Source organism: Hyalella azteca, unplaced genomic scaffold (genome assembly GCF_000764305.2).
Source record: "Hyalella azteca isolate HAZT.00-mixed unplaced genomic scaffold, Hazt_2.0.2 contig17480, whole genome shotgun sequence".
In the NCBI taxonomy this organism is placed as follows: domain Eukaryota; kingdom Metazoa; phylum Arthropoda; class Malacostraca; order Amphipoda; family Hyalellidae; genus Hyalella; species Hyalella azteca.
The window spans coordinates 25,394-47,556 of NW_025947262.1; the positions used below are offsets into that span (position 1 = coordinate 25,394).

Here is a 22,163-nt window from a genome sequence, read left to right on the forward strand (position 1 = left end):
ATCTTTAGTTAAAGAAAGAACTTTGAAAGAAAGAAGAATAAAGAATTGTTCATATTTTGTGATACATTTCAGAAGAAAAGGTCGCAAAAAAATCTTAGAAAAGCCCATGGTTTGTGGAAGGTATTGTGTTTTCGTCAATCCAAGAACGGGAAAGGCACAAAAAATTACATTATACCTAGAGTATCATAATATCTTCGGTGTTATATTATCCCAACTATTTGTCACATACGTATTATACCATTATGTTACCGAAGCGAAATTTTAGATACATTTAATACCTGATATCTATCACATCCGATTATAGCGATACCAGATAAGGGAACTACAGGTAGCTACAATATGAACGTGTGAAGGACAAACAATTAAGTTAGTTTTCATAATTTTACTTGTCTAGCTAACAAAGCAGCAACGCAGCAAAAGATGATATTTTAAAATGCCGCAACTGAATTGAAACAACAGCTGAAATAGTGGCAGATATATAGAAACAAAATGAATGATAATAAGTGTTAAAGCAGCGAAAGGCAGAGATTAAATAACGGCAGCAGCAGCAGCATTTGGCAGCCGTGTTAATAGCAGCTATGTACACGGCACAGAAGCAACAGAGCAGTTTCAAAAATTCCCACAACCTCAGTCGCGCCCACTAAGGCCCTGCGTTTTGTTCGAAAATGAATGAAAAAAGGCCTAATAACCAACGCCAGAGGAATAGGGAAAGGCCTAATACCAAACTCACGCATGCTTAAGTCTACGGAGAATACTCCAAATATTCAGTTATTTCTACACAGCTGTTATATACATCGCTGACATACTCTCAACGTAAAGTACTATCAACAAAATATTCTCAAATTGTTCTTCAAGCCCTAAAATTACCTATTATTTTGTTATTGAGACTTGTTATCGCGTCGATAAAGTGTTACAATTCACCGAACGAAAAAATTTATCTATATATCTATAAAATAAGTTATATATTATTGGTAATATAGTTTATTAGTAAAATATACGTTGCCAACATTTTTAATAGGATGTAACTTCTGCTGTTTGATCCCAGCAAATCCAATCAAACTTCGGTTTGTTTTTCCATGCTATTTGGGATACGAAAAAGCCTGCTACGCAAAATTTCAAAGCTCGCATTTTGCGAGAGTTCATTTAAAATCAAAGTGTTAGGCGCTTACCATTTTAAGACCCGAGACTATTTCCAGCTCAGTTATAAGTGCCTATGAATTATTTAGAGTAATTATGGCAAGACCAAGAGTAGTTTATGCATGAAACGGCACGCTATGATATTCCGTGTATTTTAAAGTCTATTTCAAAGAGAATGTCATGACTGGGGAATGCAGTGCTTGCTCGACCAAATGTTGCATGTTCCATGCATGCATGTTCAATGCACTCGGTGGGTTGACAAACTTTTTATTGCCTTTCGAGGAAATTCGCGGGAGCGCGTCATAGAACTTCATATAAATCTGACTTGCCTGCAGACAAGCAATGGAAATTTATTTATTGTGGCACGATATTGCTCATCTCTAAATAGAACTCAGGTCGACTTACTGAACAGGGATAATTTTGTGAATCAATCAACTTACGAGAAATAAGTAGAGGGTTGACTAAAATTCATTTCAAGATGATTCTATCCCCTGAAGATAAAACTTTTCTTTTTTTCTTTTTTTTCTAACATCACGAATAAGTCATTGCATTTGTGCGAGGTGAACACGACCTATTCTGTTCTAATAATATACTCCAAAAGTATAGGCAGGCATTGGTAAGAAGAGAACATCATTAAACCCTACATTTAGCTTCCCTATAAACCGCAATGATTCTGTTCAAACTTAAAATACTAGAAAAGGACGAAAATTTAAATTCAAGCTTGAGATAAAATGGACCTTAAATTCTCATTTATAATTTTGGAGGAAATCCTTTTTTCTTAATTCACAAAAAAAAAAATATTGCAGCACCCGCAGTCAAAAAGTTTTACATTTTATTCCCTATTTTATGATACGTATCGATTCATTGATATTAAAAGACTAGGAAACGTGAGATAGATTTGTGCAGCTGTTATTAATAATTTCAAAATGGTTTATTTAACCGATTTGGGTTTAATTAACTCGTCATTTAATTTAGCCACGTTTAATGACCTTGCCATTTCACTTAGCTTTGACATACTGTTGAAATTAGAGAAGTTGAATCTCTTTTTTTTGAATGATAAACCATTCAAGTGATAAGAGTGCCAATGAGGCACATAATGTAGTAGATCGCAATCTATTAAGTGCCAGCTGGATGGATCCAGTATGAATGTCTAGCGTGTCTGAATTTTTTAATTAAGAGATCATTCAGCACAATCAAAGGATACCTGTTACTTTGTCTATAATATGTCAAATCTTCTGCGCAGGAAGCAGGTATCGAAAAATAAAGAAAAGAATGTTTCAAACTCAGTAGTAAACTCAATTTTTGGCAACCCCAGAGCAACGTGAGTAATCAGTGTTCGACTAGGGCTTATTTCATTGCAAATGTAATACAGCGGCCAGTTTCGTGTTCAATTTTTAAGCCAACCTGTGGCTGTGGCCAGTATAGAACTCGAGATTACTAGCATTAAAAATATCTTGAGATGATTTGCTTTAGAGCTCGGTATGTTTTGAATTAGCCTGAGCTGGTAGTTATCATGGTGTTTACCACCTTTTGTCCATTAGATTTCACCTTATTATGTTAACATGAGCATAGAGAATCAACATGTTTATTGTTGTCAAGACTTGTTTAACATGTCTTCGTGTCTTAGATTTTCAAGCGATGAAATCTTTTGAATCAAGCTGTGGAATGCTCGCATTTCTTATATTTGAGTGGCGGTGAAATTTTTAACTTGTATTCAAATTGATTTCTGTCGTAATCAAAATAGCAAACCATATCCTTTGAACTTTATAATGATAAATTTGATTTCATTTCTATTTGCACTATCTCTAATTACATTCTGATCGTGCAGGATTTACGGTGGTTTTATGAAGTAAACATTCAACGAAAATATCAAGCTTTCCTTGGACCTTACTGAATTTAACACGCCGTCAACTGCCTAGACCGCCTTTATATCCTAGAGACCCGGACTAGGCAGTATAATCTTGAATTGATATTTTTTTAGTTTAATTCATAATGTTAAATAACTTAGAAAAGCTCTCCAATGTTTCAATTTGAGCTTAGACCTGCTTCGGTGTTTTTTTTCAACTTGTGTTGTACAAGACCTGTCAAGGACGTCCAATTTCATTCACATGCAGGATGTTTCGTTGAAAAAAGACGTTCAATCCCGTCAGACTACCGTTTTAGACTCATTTTGACGTCATCCCATTTTTTAATTGAGAGAGTTTACTATGATTTGATTAAATTCTGTTCCTATAAAAAAATTTAATTTGTCGTATCTCTCGATTCTCCAACTATAAAGTACACTAAAAGCGCTTTAAATGTGGTTTTTATTATAATCTATGTGAAATAGAATATGTCCGAACGATAAATGTTCAACTATAAGTATATCACTCAAATTGCATATATGAACTTATTTAAACACGAGTGGTTAATGACCAGAGAATTTATTGATTACACTTTTCAAGATCGAACAATATTCTTCAGATTTTAAAGGTTTTAACAAGCTTATTCTGCTATCTTATTCAAATGAAGCTATTTGTATATGTTGAAAAAATTTGTTACTTGAAGCAGATTTCTTTGAAGACCAGAAAATTCGTTTTATCGACAATTTTCTTATTAGTTATTTCAATATATAGAACAATATTTTTCGTCTGCCTTAGTAAATCGAAAATCAGGGTACCGATGGACGTTTGTAATTTGTTAACAATGGCGCTCAATTTCAATCTTTATTAATATCGAAAAATAAAAGCAAAACTGAAGTTAATTTCAACTTGAGAGATCAACTATAAGAGCTGAAGCAACGAAACAACGAGGAACATCTACGTCTTCAATTCCAACATCAGCTCTACTCCAGGCTTCAAAAAATCTCAGAGTTAACGATCAAATTGTGATACGTAAAGGGTGGATAGCTAGAGGTCAGCATAGCCCAAGTCCACAGTGCCATTCATATACCTTCCCGAGCGTAACGGAGCCGGGCATCTTCATGGCTTTCGACACATAGCGCCGCCCACCACAACAGCGCCGTTCAGTCACAGGCCAGAGGTTCACAGCGCCGGAGCACAACTGGCCGACTATTTTTACAACACTTCTCTTTAACTTCACTTCTTGTCTGTTTGTTTGTTTGTTTGTCTGTCTGCTACAAATCTTGTAATCGAAATTTAATACACTTCTACTTATCCTATCGATCTGAAATTTTGCACACTTGTGTAAAGTTGGAGACAATGCAGGAATCAAATGTCAAAATATATGATTTTGAAAAAAATTCAATATTAAAAAATTAGAAAAATAATTTTGTCAGCTACAAATCTTAAAACTGATATTTGACACACTTTTACCTGTCTGACCTGAAATTTTGCACCCTTGTGTGAAGTCAGAGGCAATGCATGAATCAATTAATAGAATAAATGATTTTGAAAAAAAGTATAATAATTAAAAAATTGAAAAATTAATTTATTTTAATATTCGAAAATTAAATGCGAAATTCATTGTACATCTGTAAGATTGGAGACACTGGATTCTTTGGAAGTGTTGTCTTTAAAAAGTAATTTTTAAACGTACATTTTTTTGTGTATAGCTTCTGACTATCAGTGCCCCTTCCTCATCTTTTTTATGCCATTATTCCGATAAAGTGCCCATGCATTTTATATGGAAACGGAGCAAACGAAATTCTTCGACGACGCTTACCGCACAAGGGAGATTAAAAGCATTGGTTAGGTAGTATTGTTGCTGATGCATTATTATTTATTATGTAAATCATTTGTGTGGGTTGGATGAATACCTTGTAGTATGGGCCCTGTGAAGTGTGAAGAACTCGGCTCGATGGTGACTTCACTTTTACGGGATTTGCAAAAACAGCATTTCGATGAAGAATTATGATAACGCTTGCCGCGGTACAATGCAAAGTAAAAGATAGCGGTAAAGCTTTTGAAATAAAAAATAGAACGTGGTGAATTATCGCTTCTCGGTTGTATTGAAATTGAATCCGAAATTGGTTTAATTAAAAAATGTCGGAGTGGTCGTTCTGTCGATTCTTATGGAAGTGATGGGCGAAAATATTACCAATTATGAATTTTATGTCAACAGAAAGCTGTGTTGTTGATAGCGGGAAGGTCAGTTTCGATTTGGCAAAGTCAGGCGTCTGTATGTCACTCAAACAATAAAAGAGATTAACAGGAAAAGAACAGAAAAACATGCAGCATTGCGGAAAACGTTCTTTACAGTGCATTGTGAACAAAATGCTTTATTGTTAGCGTGGTAAAAACTGTTTCGATTTATCGAAGTTTGGCCCTCGAATGGGGCTTCTAGATGGGCGCGCTACAAATTTTAAGTCCAAAACTGGAGCACGATTTAAAACTTAGCTTTTAAGCGTTAAAAAAATACGAAGAATTCTTACAATGCTCTTCGCAGCCAAACGTTAGCCTAAAGTTTAGCTGTTGATTAAGGTTGAAATCGGTCGAGATTTGACAATATTGAGTCGTGTGGCTAAAATCCATGAGCGCTAAATCAACACAACGAAAAAAATCGAGAACATACTTCAATGCAACTGCCAAATTTCCTGTTAAGGGGACCTGCTACCCTAAAATTTTCAATCATGGCGTTTTTCGGTTTTTGTGCTCATCTGAAAGCTGGAATTCTGCTCTTTCCAATGGTACCACTGCCATTGCTGTACGCCAATATTTACGTTCATGACGTCTCTTCAAAGGGAAGCGGGTGGGAGAGTTCTTTAAGTAATTACATATAAAGTAATTAGCTGCTGAAATCTTTGAATATAGTTTCTACTTGAGTTGTGCTGCAGTTACATGCTTAGTCTCATCTTAAAGCTGACAATCTGAGCTTTCCAACGATACTACTGCGATCCATGTACGGCAATATTGACGCAGATGGCCGGGCTTTAGTGGGGGGCGGGGGGTGGAGTTCCTTAACTAAATAGACCTAAGAAAATTACAGCGGCAAGACTACATATCTTGGTGTATCTGGCATCTGAGCTCAGTTACCCTCCTAACATTGTACGTAGAGGTGCGCTACAAGTTGCTGCTGGCATCCTTGAGTGGATTAAGCTACAGAAGCCTGCAGTTTGGTATCCATGCTACATTGAGTGCCTATTTCGAGGCGCACGGGACTTTGTCGAGCCGTCCTGAAAAGTTAGAAAAGTTCAACTTATTGTCACGGAAAACCTATCTCCTCCTACAGTTTTCAAGCTACAGCAATGAGAGTTGTGTCATTCGATTTGTAAAGACCATATCTATCGACCTAGCCATCGCTTTTTTTGAATTTGTGCATGGTTCGTCTTATATATGGGGGAGAAGAGGGGGAGGGGGTAAAAAAAGTGAAAAAATGAGAAAAACGCGCATAAAAAAAAGCTATGGGGAAAATGAAAGAAGTGATGGTAGAGTTGATAGGTATGGTCTTTACGAATCTAATGATATGTGTCTCGATATTGTCGGACGATATTTGTGGGGGGAAATAGATTTTCTATAGTACCCGTTATTTGTCCGTTTTCTATGAATATCACGTTTTCTATCAATTTTTTCGAAAAATTCATAGAAGTAAAATGTTATTATTTTTACATTTTACGTATGTATGTGAAGTTTCATGATGATCGGATAATAACTGTAGGAGTTATACTTATAGGCTACCTCCAATTTAGGGTAGCAGGTCCCCTTAATTCAATCCAAATCAGTTCGGAATTGAGGGAGTTGGAACAAAACTCAGGCCAAGCTTATCGCATATAGTCGCTCTACCGGCTTCATTTTTCACACTAATTATTTTAGAAACGCAAAAAGCGTTTTGAAAAAGGTTGTTAAGAGGTTGTTGGGGAATATATTACAAGTATTTTCGAAATAATACGTAGCTTTGCATATTCCTTATGAGGCGAGCGTATCGATAATCACAGTGTTACAACTAGGGACTCAATTTTATAAATGGTTCGAAGAAAAAAGCTGTTGAGATGGCATTTGTTGTGGTCTCGCATAAAATTTTCAATATCAACAACAAACTCATATGTGCGACACTGATTGTCTTGAAGTTTGCGAAAAATGAACCAATGACTGAACAGGTGTCTGTACACAGGGACAGCACTGGCCGCCAGTTCATCCGCCGCTTGAACTGTCCTCGTGTATAGGGGTTCAGCTGCTTCAGAGGCATGTGCCGGCAAGTGCCCGAGACGCGGCCGAGAGGGACAACGATGTGTTGATTTTTTCGCTGGAGAAGGGGACAGTAATGTTGATGCAGCCATGGTGAGAGCATATGTGTCGCTCATGTGAAGTATCTTGGGTCAAGTGAATCATGGCTCGTTTGAACGATAATGGTTCTAAGAATCCAGCAAAGTGGAGTCCAGACGATATTCAATTGTTCTTTTAGATATTCTAAAAATATGAATTAATGTGGAATGTTCACCATGCTGGTTACCCCAGCAAAATGAAGAGATAAGCGAGTATTTTGAAACTGAAAGAAGACCTTGTTAGTCAGGATTTAGTTGTTCCCGACGTAGCATTTATAAAGGCTATAATAAAGAGTATAAAAACAACGTGCAGACTCGAGTTGTTGAAGGTGATCCCACTATCCATTTTTTACAGACCTCACTCGACGACTTCTAACGACGCACTGGCGGGCGCGAACGAGAAGATATCGGCTCTCTATACAGTTATACTGTCCATGGTTGACCTAGTATAAGGTTGACCCATCAGAAGCCCATTTTTGCGGATGTAGTTCGTTGTTCGCCTGTGACGTCACTTATCTCAGTGACGTCACGGGCATTAACCAATCACCGAAATACGATCAATCCAGTCAACTACTCCGTAGTGGGAATGACGGGTTTGTTTACGTTTGTCGATCTACGTGACGTAACAAGAAAGCTGGACTGAAAGACTGAACTTCTCGTGGGTAAACCTTACATAGTTCAACCATGATAATGTCTTCGTGTACAGGCTTACTTGCCGGATAGTCACCAAGCGGCCGACATTTGCCGGATCTACTTGCCGCCTGCACTGTCCCCTTAATGCATGGCAAAGCGGTTAGGTTCCATCATGGTTTTCAATTCGGCAATGAAACCTTGTGTTGCGTACAAGTACCATTCCGATAGTTTATTTTTCAAATTAAACATACGGCAACATTTATTGAAATCATATTCCGTTGTATGATTGATTCTAGAGGGAATATTTATAAACATTAGGTATGAATTTTGAAGCTCAACATTTTTTATAATATCATACATTATCATGATCAGTTATCTACATGACTCAATCGACAATTCTACGGACCCGCCAGCGGACTCGCGCAACCGGGACACTCATAATTCCTTCAATACTTAACGGATCTGTATGAATTTTGGAATGTGAGTATTAATTGGCGATACGCTGCCGCACGAATTATTACAGATTTTTACGTGAATTATTTTTTAATTAAAACCAATAAACGTATTTTTTAAGCAACTGGGACACTCATAATTCCTTCAATACTTAACGGATCTGCATGAATTTTGGAACTTGAGTATTAATCATCGATACACTGCCGCAGGAATTATTACAGATTTTTACATGAATTATTTCCTAACCTAACCCAACCTAACCTAATAATAATTCATGTAAAAATCTGTAATAATTCCTGCGGCAGCGTATCGATAATTAATACTCACATTCCAAAATTCATACAGATCCGTTAAGTATTTAAGGAATTATGAGTGTCCCAGTTGCGCGAGTCCGCAGGCGGGTCCGTAGAATTGTCGATGGCGTATCTACATGTCGTCAAAAAAAATATCTCAAAATATCTGCACCCTAATTCGAAAATACGACAAAAACCGCCGTTTCCTATAGTAAAGCAGCTTCAACTTCTTTTGCATTAAAACTTAAAAAGAGTACTCGACAATCATCTCATCAGTAGCTTTTCATGTGTGATAATAATAGTTCTCTTGAAACCTGTTGAGTCTTGAATCAGGTACGTCGGGTCAGCCATGGGGTCAGCCAGCGGCCAGCCGGCAACTGACACTCTGATAGATCAGTGCGGCGAGTGCGCCAGTAGAGCAGTGGCTGTAATAAAGTGGTGCGGTTGTAACTTGTTACGGTATTACATTTCAATGAGATGGAGTTTAGATCCGATGTGATTACTTGCAGCGGAAAATACAGCAACAACCAGCAAAAATTATTCTCATATGGAACCGCTGGATTTCGTACGAAGTGAGTAACGTGATCTCTTAACATTGCCGTCTAAAAAGATGACCTATATATTCGGTTCGTTGGCCAGTCCAGTAGTAGGAATGAATCGAGACTGTGGTTGAATGTCACTTGATGACCTTTTGCCAAATTATCACAGAGCAATAAATAAAGTAACCAATGTAAGAACTTCTTATTATTTTTTCTGGACTATTTGGTCTGCATTCAGAATCAGAATGTCGTGATTGAATGTGAACATCGAAAAACAAAACATTGATTTAAAAGACATAAATGTGTGCCTATGTTTTATTAATTATTATTAATAATTAATTTAGGTACATTTTATTTTAATAATTAATATTAATAGATTCACACATTAATGTGTATGTTTTTGGTTTAGGTTGGCTTGGATAGGGACTAGCTAATAGCCTAATATAAATATGCCCCAGAATTTTCCAAAAATGGCATAATCAGTAAGATGTGTAATATGTTCCCCGATTTGCAAAAAAAAAATCTTGATCATTTGAGCAACAGTTGCCAATACCAAGCAATATATTTGCCTAAAAAGCTAACCAGTAATTTAATTTTTTTTTTCACTTTCAAGATTGACTGAAAACTTGAAAATAAGGCACATTAGTTTGAGATATTTAAATTTATTCCTCAAGGCTCAATTATTAAATTTAAAATCTGATCCATTGTGACCCACTGCCAAGTGACAACTGACAAGTCCTCATTATCATGATTATCTTATCAGCTGTCAACCCTGATGTGACAATCAAGGTTTTGTCATTTCAAAAAACTATCCTTGGGGCTTGGGGTGAATTATGAAATTTTAAATAAATTATTTCACTATTATTTCATGTAGAATTATTGTAGTATTTAATTTTCTCAACAGATTTTCACTTGAATAAATTAAGTGAATAGTCAAGAAAAAATTCCAAATGAAAGGAGTTTAATTTTAACTATTTGTTCCATATAAATGATATATGTGATGTCATGTCACATTTACATTTAGGTATAAAGGTATTAATTATCTAGTGTCTTGTCAGTTTTTTTTTTTCAATTATTGCTTTGTCCTATCAATTTGCTTATTGTCAGAATTTAATTATGATTGTTAATTTTTGTGACATTGAAACTCTTTCTGACAATCTTCTTGGTTGTTCAGAGCCGATGACCTGGAGACGGTGCTCTTCAGGATGGGCTTGCTTGCTGCTCTCCGATCAAAAGCTAAAAAGGGTAATTTTTAAGGAAGAATACACATATATTTTTTATTTAACCTTCATAAGGAAAGGATATAATATGTTGTCAGTTGTGCAATCATGTATAAAACTGTAATTTGATTAAATTGAATTTTTATGATATAATTGTTTCCAATTAAGTACCTATTACATTTTCCTAATATACAGAATTTGCACTTGTAATGTGTTTTCAAATGATTGATATGACCAGGAATGCTAGAAATCTACAGCCTCACAGATCCAATTTTCTTGGGTTTAATAGAGAATTATTGGGTACCTTTATGTGTTGAATGTAATAATTCATGAACACAAACTTCAAAGATCAAGGGTTAAGTATGTTGTTGGGAACCAAAAATAAATACTGAGAGGATTTGGAAGTCTGTTTTAGCAGAGTCTGCATTGATTAGGCTGTTAGATGTGTTGCCAATTTTGTACATTGCAGAATATTCACACCTTGTTGTGGGTTTCAAACATGCAACTAACTGCTTCAATTTTTGTGTTGCTTAACTGCCCAGCCACCTTGCCAATCTGACCAGAACTATTGCAGGTAGCTGGGATCAAACCCATAGCTCACTGCCCAATATTGGTATACCCTGAACTGTAACTGTGCAAATTGCCATTGTAGCTGAGCTTGGAATGTAGTGAAAGTGTGATAGGAAGTGATTTATCCTAAGGTGCAGACACTGGCTGTGCTCCCAGAGATTACTGATGGCTAGCGGTGCGACTTGCAGTTAGTATATCTATGGAGGAAATCTCCAGAATGCTAGCCTATAATTGTACAAAGTTGCTTAGAATCATTCAAATTTTATAAGTCAAGGAATGTTTTATATGCATCTATTAGGAGAAGTTATGAATTTGCTATGAAGATTCTGTGCTAGTCCTTGAATCAATTAATTTGACTGCATTCATTCTGTGCAGCTCACATTGGCCTGATGATCACGGCATCTCATAACCCTGCCTGTGACAATGGCGTTAAGCTTGTCGACCCTTACGGTGAGATGATGGTCGAGTCATGGGAGGCTCATGCTACACATGTTGCAAATGCTTCTGACGATGAGCTGGCTGGCGTCCTGCACTGTATTGTTACTGAGGAACATATTACTGCTGATCACACAGCTCAGGTTGTGATTGGCAGGGACACTCGGTAAGGCTGCTTGATGTGTTCATTGAATAATCTAGGAATTACTGGGGAAATCAAGTGAGCAAGTGTATTTCTCAACTTACACGAGAAAATTTATGGATTTTGTTCTAGAAAAAAATTCAAGATGAATCTTCACTATGCTGTATTGAAATTAGTGGTGAAAAGTTGCATTGTCAAAGTGTAGGAATAAAATTAATACCTACCAGCTGCAGGAAATAATTAGGAAGTCCTTGTTTTTTGGTGTTAGTTTAGCTGAAAGTTTTTTTTTAATTCCCAATTTCATGATAAAAGGAAGAAAAATCCTCACCTTGAATCACATCCCCTGCTTCTAATGTGTTTGTAGTACTGCTTGGATTTTGTGGATTAATGGAAATCCAGTAATAAATTAGAACTATGTGTGGGCATTGAATGATTCGTCTCTGGATAAACATTTGCTGGTAGAGTTTACCTATATTAATGAAGTATAATATGATGCTCTCTTTCTTAGCTGGAAGAAGATATTGAATTAATCACAGTCCTATAATTTTGGTATCCAAAAAACAAAAGTTAATAATTAAATTACACAATGTGGTAATCGTTTTCTTTGATGTGCTTCAAATATGTTTTGTAAATATCAATAAAAGTTGAATATCTCACCATCAAGTTAACCGTCATGAAAATCTATTCTTATTACGGAGCATCAATTATTGAGTTGTGTACTGCGTCAGTAATCCACACTCAAACAGTAGTATCATGTCAAGCTACTGACCTGAGCATGTTGGTGTCCTGCATTCCACAGTGCACATGTGCTAAATAAATTCATGCGTGTTATCTCACAGACCAAGCAGCAATACGCTGCACGCCGCTGCAGTGTCCGGGGTGGAGGCCCTGGGTGGTAAGGTCGTTGATTGTGGAGTGGTCACCACACCCTTGCTCCACTACCGCGTCCGCTGTGCCAACGACCCCAGGTAACATTAATGCTATCATACTTTTTGTCACATTGTGTTATTTTAAAGTATTTAATGTTTTATTTACAATGAGTATTCTAAGAATTATGTGATTTGATTTAGTATATCTATGAACTTGTACAAATAAAAATAATAACGCTTCAAGAATGTCTCCTGGAACTGATGCAGGTTGAGAAAGTGTAAGCCTATGGGACATGTAGATGTATTGACCATAATTTCTATGGTCATTATGTTTGCCTCATATCCCATGTCAACCATTCAACACAATTTAACTGTAGCCTTTGCAGCAGCTAGCTGCAAGCTCTGAGCTGTAAAGACCGCTAGAAATAAGGTATATTTTTGTCTAGGCAATGGGAAATTTGCCTTATAACATCTGTGCACCATTGAACTTAGTTGTATGCTGGTAGAAATAATAGGAATAGATGATAAATCTATATATTGGAATAGATCAGGCTTGTAATAACGGCATCACTCAGGCTAGGCTATGGTACAGTAGCCTTCAAAGGACTGATTTACTGATGTATTGGCGCTTGATGAGAGTGGATCTTGAATGCAATGTAGCATGCAGGTCAAAGAAAAATTTGAATATCATAGAAATGACAAGAAAATTCACCTTCTCTTTGTCAGAATCATTCCGGAGACCAGCTCCATCACCAGTTCTACTACTTATAGAATACAAGTACAATATAATAAAGAAAGATTTGGCATATAATAAAATATTCATCTTGATATTTGATGCGCATGATCTCTCTGGGCAGCTATGGCGTGGCAAGCAACGAAGGCTACACCGACAAGCTGGTAGAGACTTTCCTGAAGCTGCAGTCCTGCGCACAGCCTGCCACGTCCTGCGCACAGCCTGCCACGTCCTGCTACTGCCAGGACCTGCTCTTCGACGGCGCCAACGGCGTGGGCGGCCTGCAGATGGCTATTATGGCTCCCAGAATATCCCAAGCGCTCAAGCTTACCATTCATAATGGGGGAGAGGGCCAGGGGGTTCTTAACTATCGCTGCGGGGCAGACTTTGTTAAGGTGAGAGAGACGGGTGAGGGGGAGAGTGACGGGTGAGGTAAGAGTGACGGGTAAGGTGAGAGTGACGGGTGAGGTGAGAGTGACGGGCGAGGGGAGAGAGACGGGCGAGGGGAGAGAGACGGGCGAGGGGAGAGAGACGGGCGAGGGGAGAGAGAGGGGAGAGTGACGGGTGAAGGGAGAGTGATGGGTGAAGGGAGAGTGACGGGTGAGGGGAGAGTGACTGGTGAAGGGAGAGTGATGGGTGAAGGGAGAGTGATGGGTGAGGGGAGAGAGACGGGTGAGGGGAGAGTGACGGGTGAGGGGAGAGTGACTGGTGAAGGGAGAGTGACGGGTGAGGGGAGAGTGACTGGTGAAGGGAGAGAGACGGGTGAGGGGAGAGAGACGGGCGAGGGGAGAGAGACGGGCGAGGGGAGAGTGACGGGTGAGGGGAGAGTGACGGGTGAGGGGAGAGTGACGGGTGAGGTGAGAGTGTTGCCGTAAATATCTGCCTGTTGGATGACCAGACTGTCTTACAATGATTCACCATTGAGATCTCATGTTATACGACTGCTAAGTTCCTTTAGCCATACCTAGACCGCAGTACAGAACTATGTTTAATGGAAAAAAATAGCTGGTTGACTTGAATCCTGATTATGCTAAATCTTGTTATGCGTGCTCTCTAACTCTTCCTACAATCACATGTTATTAGGGGAGACGATAATGTGATAACATGATAACAATCATGCAATCATGTGATATTTGATAATATGATTGCATGTTATCACATGCAATCACCAATCACATGTTATTAGCGCCACCAATGCAGGCAGTGTTGTGTTGTGTAGTTTTGGAATAAACAGCTTTCAGTAGTGATTATTATATCTATTTCTCCTCTTTTAATTTAGCCATGCATATTAATTTTTTACCTCATATATGCAAGGAGCAACTTGCATTTGAAAATGGATAAAAGATGCCAAAAATACGTGGTAGCCAGCAGACAATAAGAATTTGATGAATATTTATAAGAACTTGATGAATATTTGATGCCCAGGTGAGCCAGAGCTGGCCGAGCGGGGTGCCGGCCACGCCAGGCAGTCGCTGTGTGTCGGTGGACGGTGACGCGGACCGCGTCGTGTACTCCTACATAGACGAGCTCGGCGCCTACCACCTCATGGACGGCGACAAGATCGCCACACTTGTTGTGGGCTTCCTGCAGGAACAGCTCTCCGAGGCAGGTGAGTTGGGGGGGCACTGGGTGCATGCTGGGGGCACTGGGTGCTGGGGGCACTGGCTGCTGGGGTGCAGCTCATCTCCCACGCATTTGGCATATCCTTCTGATGTGGAGGCTAAATGTTTCGTTGGCTGTTCCCTTTTTAGCGCATTTTCTCATTTATGGAAAAAAATGCACTATTGTGCTCTCCATGTTCGTCTGTGTCCGTGACTTCACGTTTTCGTCGACGAGAAATGCGCCCTCTATCACTCTCTGCAGTGAGTACTACTGAGTTATATTTTTTGATTATATATTTGAAATTGGGACGCTGGTTTAACTGCAGACGTAAATATTTTATTGTTATTTTGAAGTTACAAGTAGATTGTAGTCTATGCATTTACTGATAGCTAGTATGGTAGCAAAAAAAGAGTTTGAAATTATTATGGGCTGCTGTGTCGACGACTGCTTCTTATTTACAGGTTTTTAATTCAATCATCAAAAATCGCTTGCGGTTCAAAACCGAAAGCGATACTGATTACAACTTTATATACAATAGTGTATCTTCAACATGAGGCCAACCTCAATGACATTGTTCAAAATGACTAAAATAGGTCCGACACTACCCACACTCCAACGAACTATACGAATACGCATCCAGAGTGAGAGTCCCTAATGTTCTTAGGCCGAACTATTACGACCATGACGACTCAATCTAGCTACATGAGAAACCCAAACCCATGCAAGAGATAGCCACGACTTTACTTCAACTCAAGATGTAATGTTTCAGAGCACCAAAATTGAACGCCACGAACCATATTACTTTAGGTTACAAATAATGTAAGCAAAGTTCATTCATTCGGTAACCTTAACTTGAATAGTCGAGCTACTGGAGCTCAATGGGCTTAAAAACTTCACAGGTAAAGCATTAAAATCCCATTAAACTTCAACGAAAATAGTCCAAAGATGCTCAACTATGAGAGAAATGCTGCCCATGATTGAGATAATTACTATTTTGAGAAATATATATAGGCTCGGATCCCATGGTAGGTTTAGTTCGCGGAAAAATTTAACCGCAGCTTGTTTTTTCTAGCAATTACGGCATACTTTCACTAAAAATGCCCATAGAAAGGACTGTAATTCAATTATGTATTTATAAATGAGAGAGCAAATAGGTTGTTCTAAGTGCAATCTTCCAATTTAGTCGAGTTAGATCTGAAACTTCTTGATAGCCTTGTTTAATTAAAAGAAATACTGATCATTTCAAGTAACCTCTGCCCGCATGCTTTGTAATCTCTGTGTTCTTCGCGTAGTTTTGTCATGTTTACCCTTGAATGCTACCAGCTGATTCATGATAACATACATTCCTGTATTACGCCGCCGCTGTATTGCACTGATGAGCGCATACATAATCGCTGCTCTGCACGATGCTGCAGGAGATTCGTAAGTGGATATATTCCACGTGTATAATCGAGTTGTTCCCTTAAATGCTTCTTGGCCGTCGAGTCCTATAGACTCTCGAGTCCTCTTGATTCTCGAGTCCTCTTGATTCTCGAGTCCTCTTGATTCTCGAGTTTTCTTAATTATTATATAGAATCCCTAGTCCCATAAATGTTTACGTCGCCACGAGTGCCCAAGTTTCTGTGATGCTGCAGGTCTGGCGCTGCGGCTCGGCCTGGTGCAGACCGCCTACGCCAACGGGGCGTCCACTGCGTACGTCAACGACTCCCTGAAGGTTCCTGTGGGCTTCGCCAAGACGGGCGTGAAGCACCTGCATCACATGGCCCTGTCATTCGATATCGGGGTTTATTTTGAGGCCAATGGCCACGGCACTGTCATCTTCTCCGACTCTGCCAGCGCTGCCATCAAAGAAGCTGCCTCCACTGGTCTGAGTTGTAGCCTCTTCATGAGCTGTCTTGGGCTCTGAAGGTTAAGCCTTTGATTGAAAGTCTTTATAACTACTGCAAGGGTTAACCTTTTGTCGACTGATAGTAACTAATAGTAATCTTTTGTAACTACTGAAAAGGTTAACTTTTTGTGTACTGCAAGTATTTCTAGTTATCGAGTCTATAGCTAGGAACAGCATTGCTGGTGAATACTGTAGCCGTTGACAAAAGATTAATGCAATACCGTTGAGGAATAAAAGCGGTGTTTCAACAGCACTTGATAGTACGATGTCTCAGCACTGCCAGTGTCATCATCACCGGTTGTCATCACAGCTCAAGTTGAACTCTTGATTACCCTTGATTTGAGGAACTTAATTGTTAATCTTTCATCATAGGTTTAGTTCTTTCATATTATTCTCTCATATCCAGTCATTAAATATGTCTTCATTATTCTAGTGCGGCGTAGACCTTGACTTTATACTACAATGATTTTGCAACCGAGCAGTTGCGGCAACTGTTGGTCATTAAGTCTTCGCTTGGGGGAGATTTAAAATAATTGAGTAGCAGGTTTTGTTTGCTGGGGAGAATGGAAATAATTCAGTAGCACTTTAGCGCTAAAACAAATATTTCAATACTCGCTCATCTGGCTTGATTGATGAGCAGACTCGCCGGCGGCGCGGCGTCTAGCGGCGGTAAAGGACCTGATCAACGAGACGGTGGGCGACGCGATCTCGGACCTGCTGCTGGTGGAGGTCATCCTGCGACACCGCGGCTGGGGCATGCGCGACTGGGACGCCCAGTACCACGACATGCCCAACAAGCTCGTCACGGTCTGAACAATTCATGGCATAGATTTTCAGCGAAGGAATATTTTATATGCAGAATTAGAACGTACTAATGCAGTAGTGGAAAGTTTCTGACATCGTTTTCAGTGCAACGTTTACATATTTCTATCCTTGAAGAAAATTTGAAATAAATTCATATAGGGGCCATCTAATTCGTATTTCGTTGGAATGGTTTCCGTTCGTTTGCAAAAAAGTGAAGTTGAGCTCCCAGTACATGCACTGGTAGATGGATTCACTCCAACCACCATACGGTGATCACAAGACATGCGATCCCTACTCTTTGGGTGTTTCAGTTGGTGTCTTGTTCGAACCCTAAGCCCTACGAGGTTCTGGGGGGCACTTACGACGACGATGTTACCTCAGAGTATGTACCTGTAGGTGCGGCTCTAAGTATCTTGCTAAGTGGTAACTCGACCCGAGTTATCAGTTTCTACATAACACTTACGACATCTCCATGACATCTAAGTATGTACCTGCAGGTGCGTGTGGCTGACCGGTCTGTGTTCGAGACGACGGACGCCGAGCGCCGGTGCACGCAGCCTGCCGCCCTGCAGCCTGCCATCGACGACCTGCTCAGCACCAGCTTCCTGCATGCGCGCGCCCGCACCTTCGTACGCCCTTCTGGTGAGCCTCCTTCCTAACCTGGGCATCGCAATTTACGAAGGCTGGCTGCAAGATCCGGATCCAGATTGGATGTAGTCCATTTTTTTTGCTGGTTATGGATCCAGGTTGGATGTGGGTTATGCCGAGGTTGGCGGCGATTTATGTCCGGTTGTCTTGCTGGTTATGGATCCAAGTTACTGCTGGTTGACTGCAGGATGTGGAAGATAAAGTGCAATTTTCGGCCGCCGCAGCGTTATGCTCATGCATTAATGATGAGACCACCGTTGCCTTGGTTAGAAATTTTAAAAAAGATTTTTCATCGCGAAAAAAATTTGGGGAAAATGACGGAGAAGAATGTTTTTTTTATTTGGTAATTTGGGAAAGACAGGTCTTAACATTGAATCTAAATACTGTTTCTTCATGTAAACAGGCAAGTAATTTATCGAAAATGTTATAAAGTATTTTATCACATTACGTAGTAGTATTAATGTCATTACGGTTGATTTCTAACACACAAAATATGCGCTAGAAGCTTTGAGGAATCTACACTCCAAATAAAGTATAATATAGAGAAAAACTTCTTATAGAATAATGGCTCAACGCCGACAGCAGACCGCACCGCACAGTTCTAGCACCGTCTTGGCAAGACGACCACATGAGATCAAAGTACGAGGCTCAACCCAGAGCTCCTGTGCACTTATTGTGTTGTGGTTCCCCTGCTTAACTTACTGTCCTCACGATCTTCCCCGTCAGGTACCGAGGACCTGGTACGTGTGTACGCTGAGGCCGCCACCCAGTCCCACGTAGAGGAGCTCGCTCTGCAGGTGTCCAGACTCGTCTTTGACTTGGCGGGGGGAGTGGGCGAGCGACCCTAGCCGGGCGGGGGAGTGGGGGAGCGACCCTAGCCGGGCGAGGGGAGTCGGCGAGCGCCCCTAGCCGGGCGGGCTGAGTGGGCGAGCGCCCCTAGCCGGGCGGGGGAATGGGCGAGCGCCCCTAGCCGGGCGGGGGAGGGGCGGTGCAATTTAATTACATTCCATTCCATTCCAGTAGCTAAGGTCGTTTTTATAGAGGTTATGTTTCTTAGAGTTTCACTTATATTTATAATGGAAATGACAATGATTTGTTTAAAACTTTGACTGTTTCATTTTTTATATTAAGAAACTATAGATGCGAAACTATATAGACGCTGAAATTTGTTCCTTAGAGACGTTCCAGGTATCAACTCCTCAGTTGCTCATAGAAGATTGTAGGAAGGAAAGCGCTGTGAGTTAAGCGCCACGCTTAAATATGTAAGGCAGATTTTGTTGATAGTAACAAAATATCTTGTTTGAAGCTGGTGGGTGGTTCATTCTTAAAACCTATGTCGGACATAGAAATTTTGTACGTTTATTTTCCACATGTAACTATCGGTTGGCATATTGGCATAATTTCCATCACACTTTCTAGTGTAATGTTTTTGGAGGATTTTTTGCAACATTTTCGCCATTCTCGAACGTGTTAGTTTACTTTTAATATTCTTAAGGTTTTACATCATTTATGGAATCTGATTGGACAGCTTATTTATACCCGATTTAATTTTCGGTCCTTGGTAATGACAGCGAATGCAAATGCGAGCTAATTAATGCAATTTCGATGTTTACCGACATGAATTTCAGTATTAAACATCATTAAAATATGCTGAAACTGTGAGCATATTCAGTTGTTTTTGATGTTCAGTGAAGCTAAATAATCGTACTGTGATAGAGCGCAATTGTATGTATTAATTTATCGTAAATGTTTAGAATGTCTATGAATATTAAAAACCAACCCACGGCTGTTAAAATATCTTCACATCGATAAAGTTTGTGGAGTTCTCTGTTCAAGCCTTGATACAACGCTGGTGGTTATGATGCGTTTGCTATAATTTTGAATGTATAGTCGCTTCGTTAATTCTCGCCTTTGGTTCCGTTCATATGTTATCTTATGTTCAACTCATCTATTTTATATCTTGACAGGTAATTTTAAATTGAATCACTTTCAAGTTAGGGTAGTGAGCAAGAGTGCTTCCGTTTCACTTCAATGAACTTGCAAGGAAGTTGTCATTGATAATGTAAACAATAATTTGCTTTGCTTCTGGCATTCACGAATGACTTTCCTAGTCCTCGTGTAGGCAAGCTATTGACCGATATCAATTCGGATAAGAATTAATGTGCTCGATGACTGAATGCCGCAGTCGAATACAAGATGTACTACCAATTTGAGCTCGTAATCCGACTGAATACCACCTGCCTAATTGACTACACTCACCGCGCACCCGCTGACTCGTGTCTTGTTTATTGCTTGATTTTTATTGTAAGCGTAGTGTTTCTTATGTCAAGTGATTTATTATTAATCATCGCATTTTTTATTAATCATCTTTATTATTAGTTCCGGCTATGAGCAATTTTATAGATCCTTTTCTAAACTGCAGATTTTCCAATGTAATTTCATTATCCTGCCATAATTTATTTATTGCGTTAAAGTCTTATTCCTAATAATATTATATTGAATGGAAATATAACGGTATGCAATACATATTACAATCATTGATAACACGGTGGTGTAATTGATGGAGAATTTAAGTATATGACCATTCGGGGAGCGGAGTCTCCTGATGTGTGCCTCTGCTCGTCAAAAGTCCTATAGGATATCCTTTCCTTGGGGCATTGTTCCAGGGCACCTCACTACAGTTTGCAGTGTTAGGTTAAGCTATTATGTAGGTATTATTACTTGCATTTATCTCCCTTTCTCTTGTGCGAGCGACCAACGTTTCGCATAACCGACCTCTTATCCGAATGTCTTCGTTGTTGTTGCTGTTCACTTGTCCCTCCTTATCACTTAGTCTCTCTGTGATGCTAAGGCATATCTTCTTACTTTAATTTGTAGCTATTTCATTTCAGTTCATTGGTAACTATGCACTGGCGCACAGATTGCAAAACTTGTTCGGTTGCCTTCGGTTTTGATTAAAACGTAGTCTTTGTGCAATTGATACGCGCAAATAAATACCGTACATCAATTGGGAAACAATCTGGGGAAGTGGTGTCATTTAATCAGAAAGTAAGCTTTACAATCTCTACAATATTATAATTACTTTCAATAACAAGCAAATGCTATATTATGTCTATCAGTCTGACGTGGGAATTTAAAAAGGCTAACGAATATTTTAATAGAATGGGACTCCCAATGGGGACTCCTATTATACTAAGTCCGCATCTGCGGATGTAGAAATGCATATAACATGGCAAAGAAAATGTGATTCACGAATTGAAAATTTGTTTCATTTTGTTAGGACCAGGCGACCACAGTCCGGCACTCACCAGTATATTAATTATTATGACCGGCTTGCTAGACCAGTATATCGTAGGATCACTAGATCAGTATGCACTTTCAATTTCATGTAACAAGACTGCATCTGTAAAGACGGTTACTTCTTGGTTCTTAGCTTCTTCAAGTTCTTGCCTGCATGCTGCAAATCAGTTTCTAATTCTTGCTCGGTGCTCCTTCAGAGTTCAGACAGAGTAAAGCCCACACTCCACAGTCCATACTCCTGCAGCATGTGTTACCCAAATACCTAATTTTACCATAAAAATAGTCCGATTATACAGCAAGCGTCAACTGAACATGTGATGATGCAGTCTGACACTCTGACTGCTCTAATGTGACCGCAACTACATTTTGTTTAGGTACATTTTTTTTGGCACAAATTCATCGTAACCGATTTCCGGACAAGCTTTACTGCATCCTGATGCATCCAAACTCCAACGTACCAGAAAGTGAAGAAACCTTACTTTTTTCTAAATACTGTGCCAAAGACTGACAAATATATTAAATGCAAGAATTACAATCTAAATGTGTTGGCAAGATCTTCTGAAGGCGTCAATTCTGCTACTGAAGCATTGCCAAAACTGTAGCCAAAGATCTTGCAATATTCATCCAGTCCATAGTGGCCATGGCCCATGGTCAGGAACATGGTGGCAGGGAATTATTGTGAGTACTTATCGGTCCAC

General features: G+C 39.3%; 1 protein-coding gene across 1 annotated transcript; it reads left to right on the top strand.

Annotated features, from left to right (window-relative positions):
- The first annotated feature begins 9,090 nt into the window (after window positions 1-9,090).
- On the top strand, window positions 9,091-20,596 carry LOC108671031 (phosphoacetylglucosamine mutase). The gene is made up of 10 exons (XM_018158514.2): window positions 9,091-9,287; window positions 10,429-10,499; window positions 11,420-11,645; window positions 12,461-12,589; window positions 13,348-13,618; window positions 14,649-14,832; window positions 16,460-16,690; window positions 17,354-17,520; window positions 18,015-18,159; window positions 18,892-20,596. Exons 1-10 carry the CDS (start codon window positions 9,193-9,195, stop codon window positions 19,011-19,013), a joined length of 1,641 nt encoding a protein of 546 aa, XP_018014003.1. The 5' UTR covers window positions 9,091-9,192; the 3' UTR covers window positions 19,014-20,596.
- The last annotated feature ends 1,567 nt before the right edge of the window (window positions 20,597-22,163 follow it).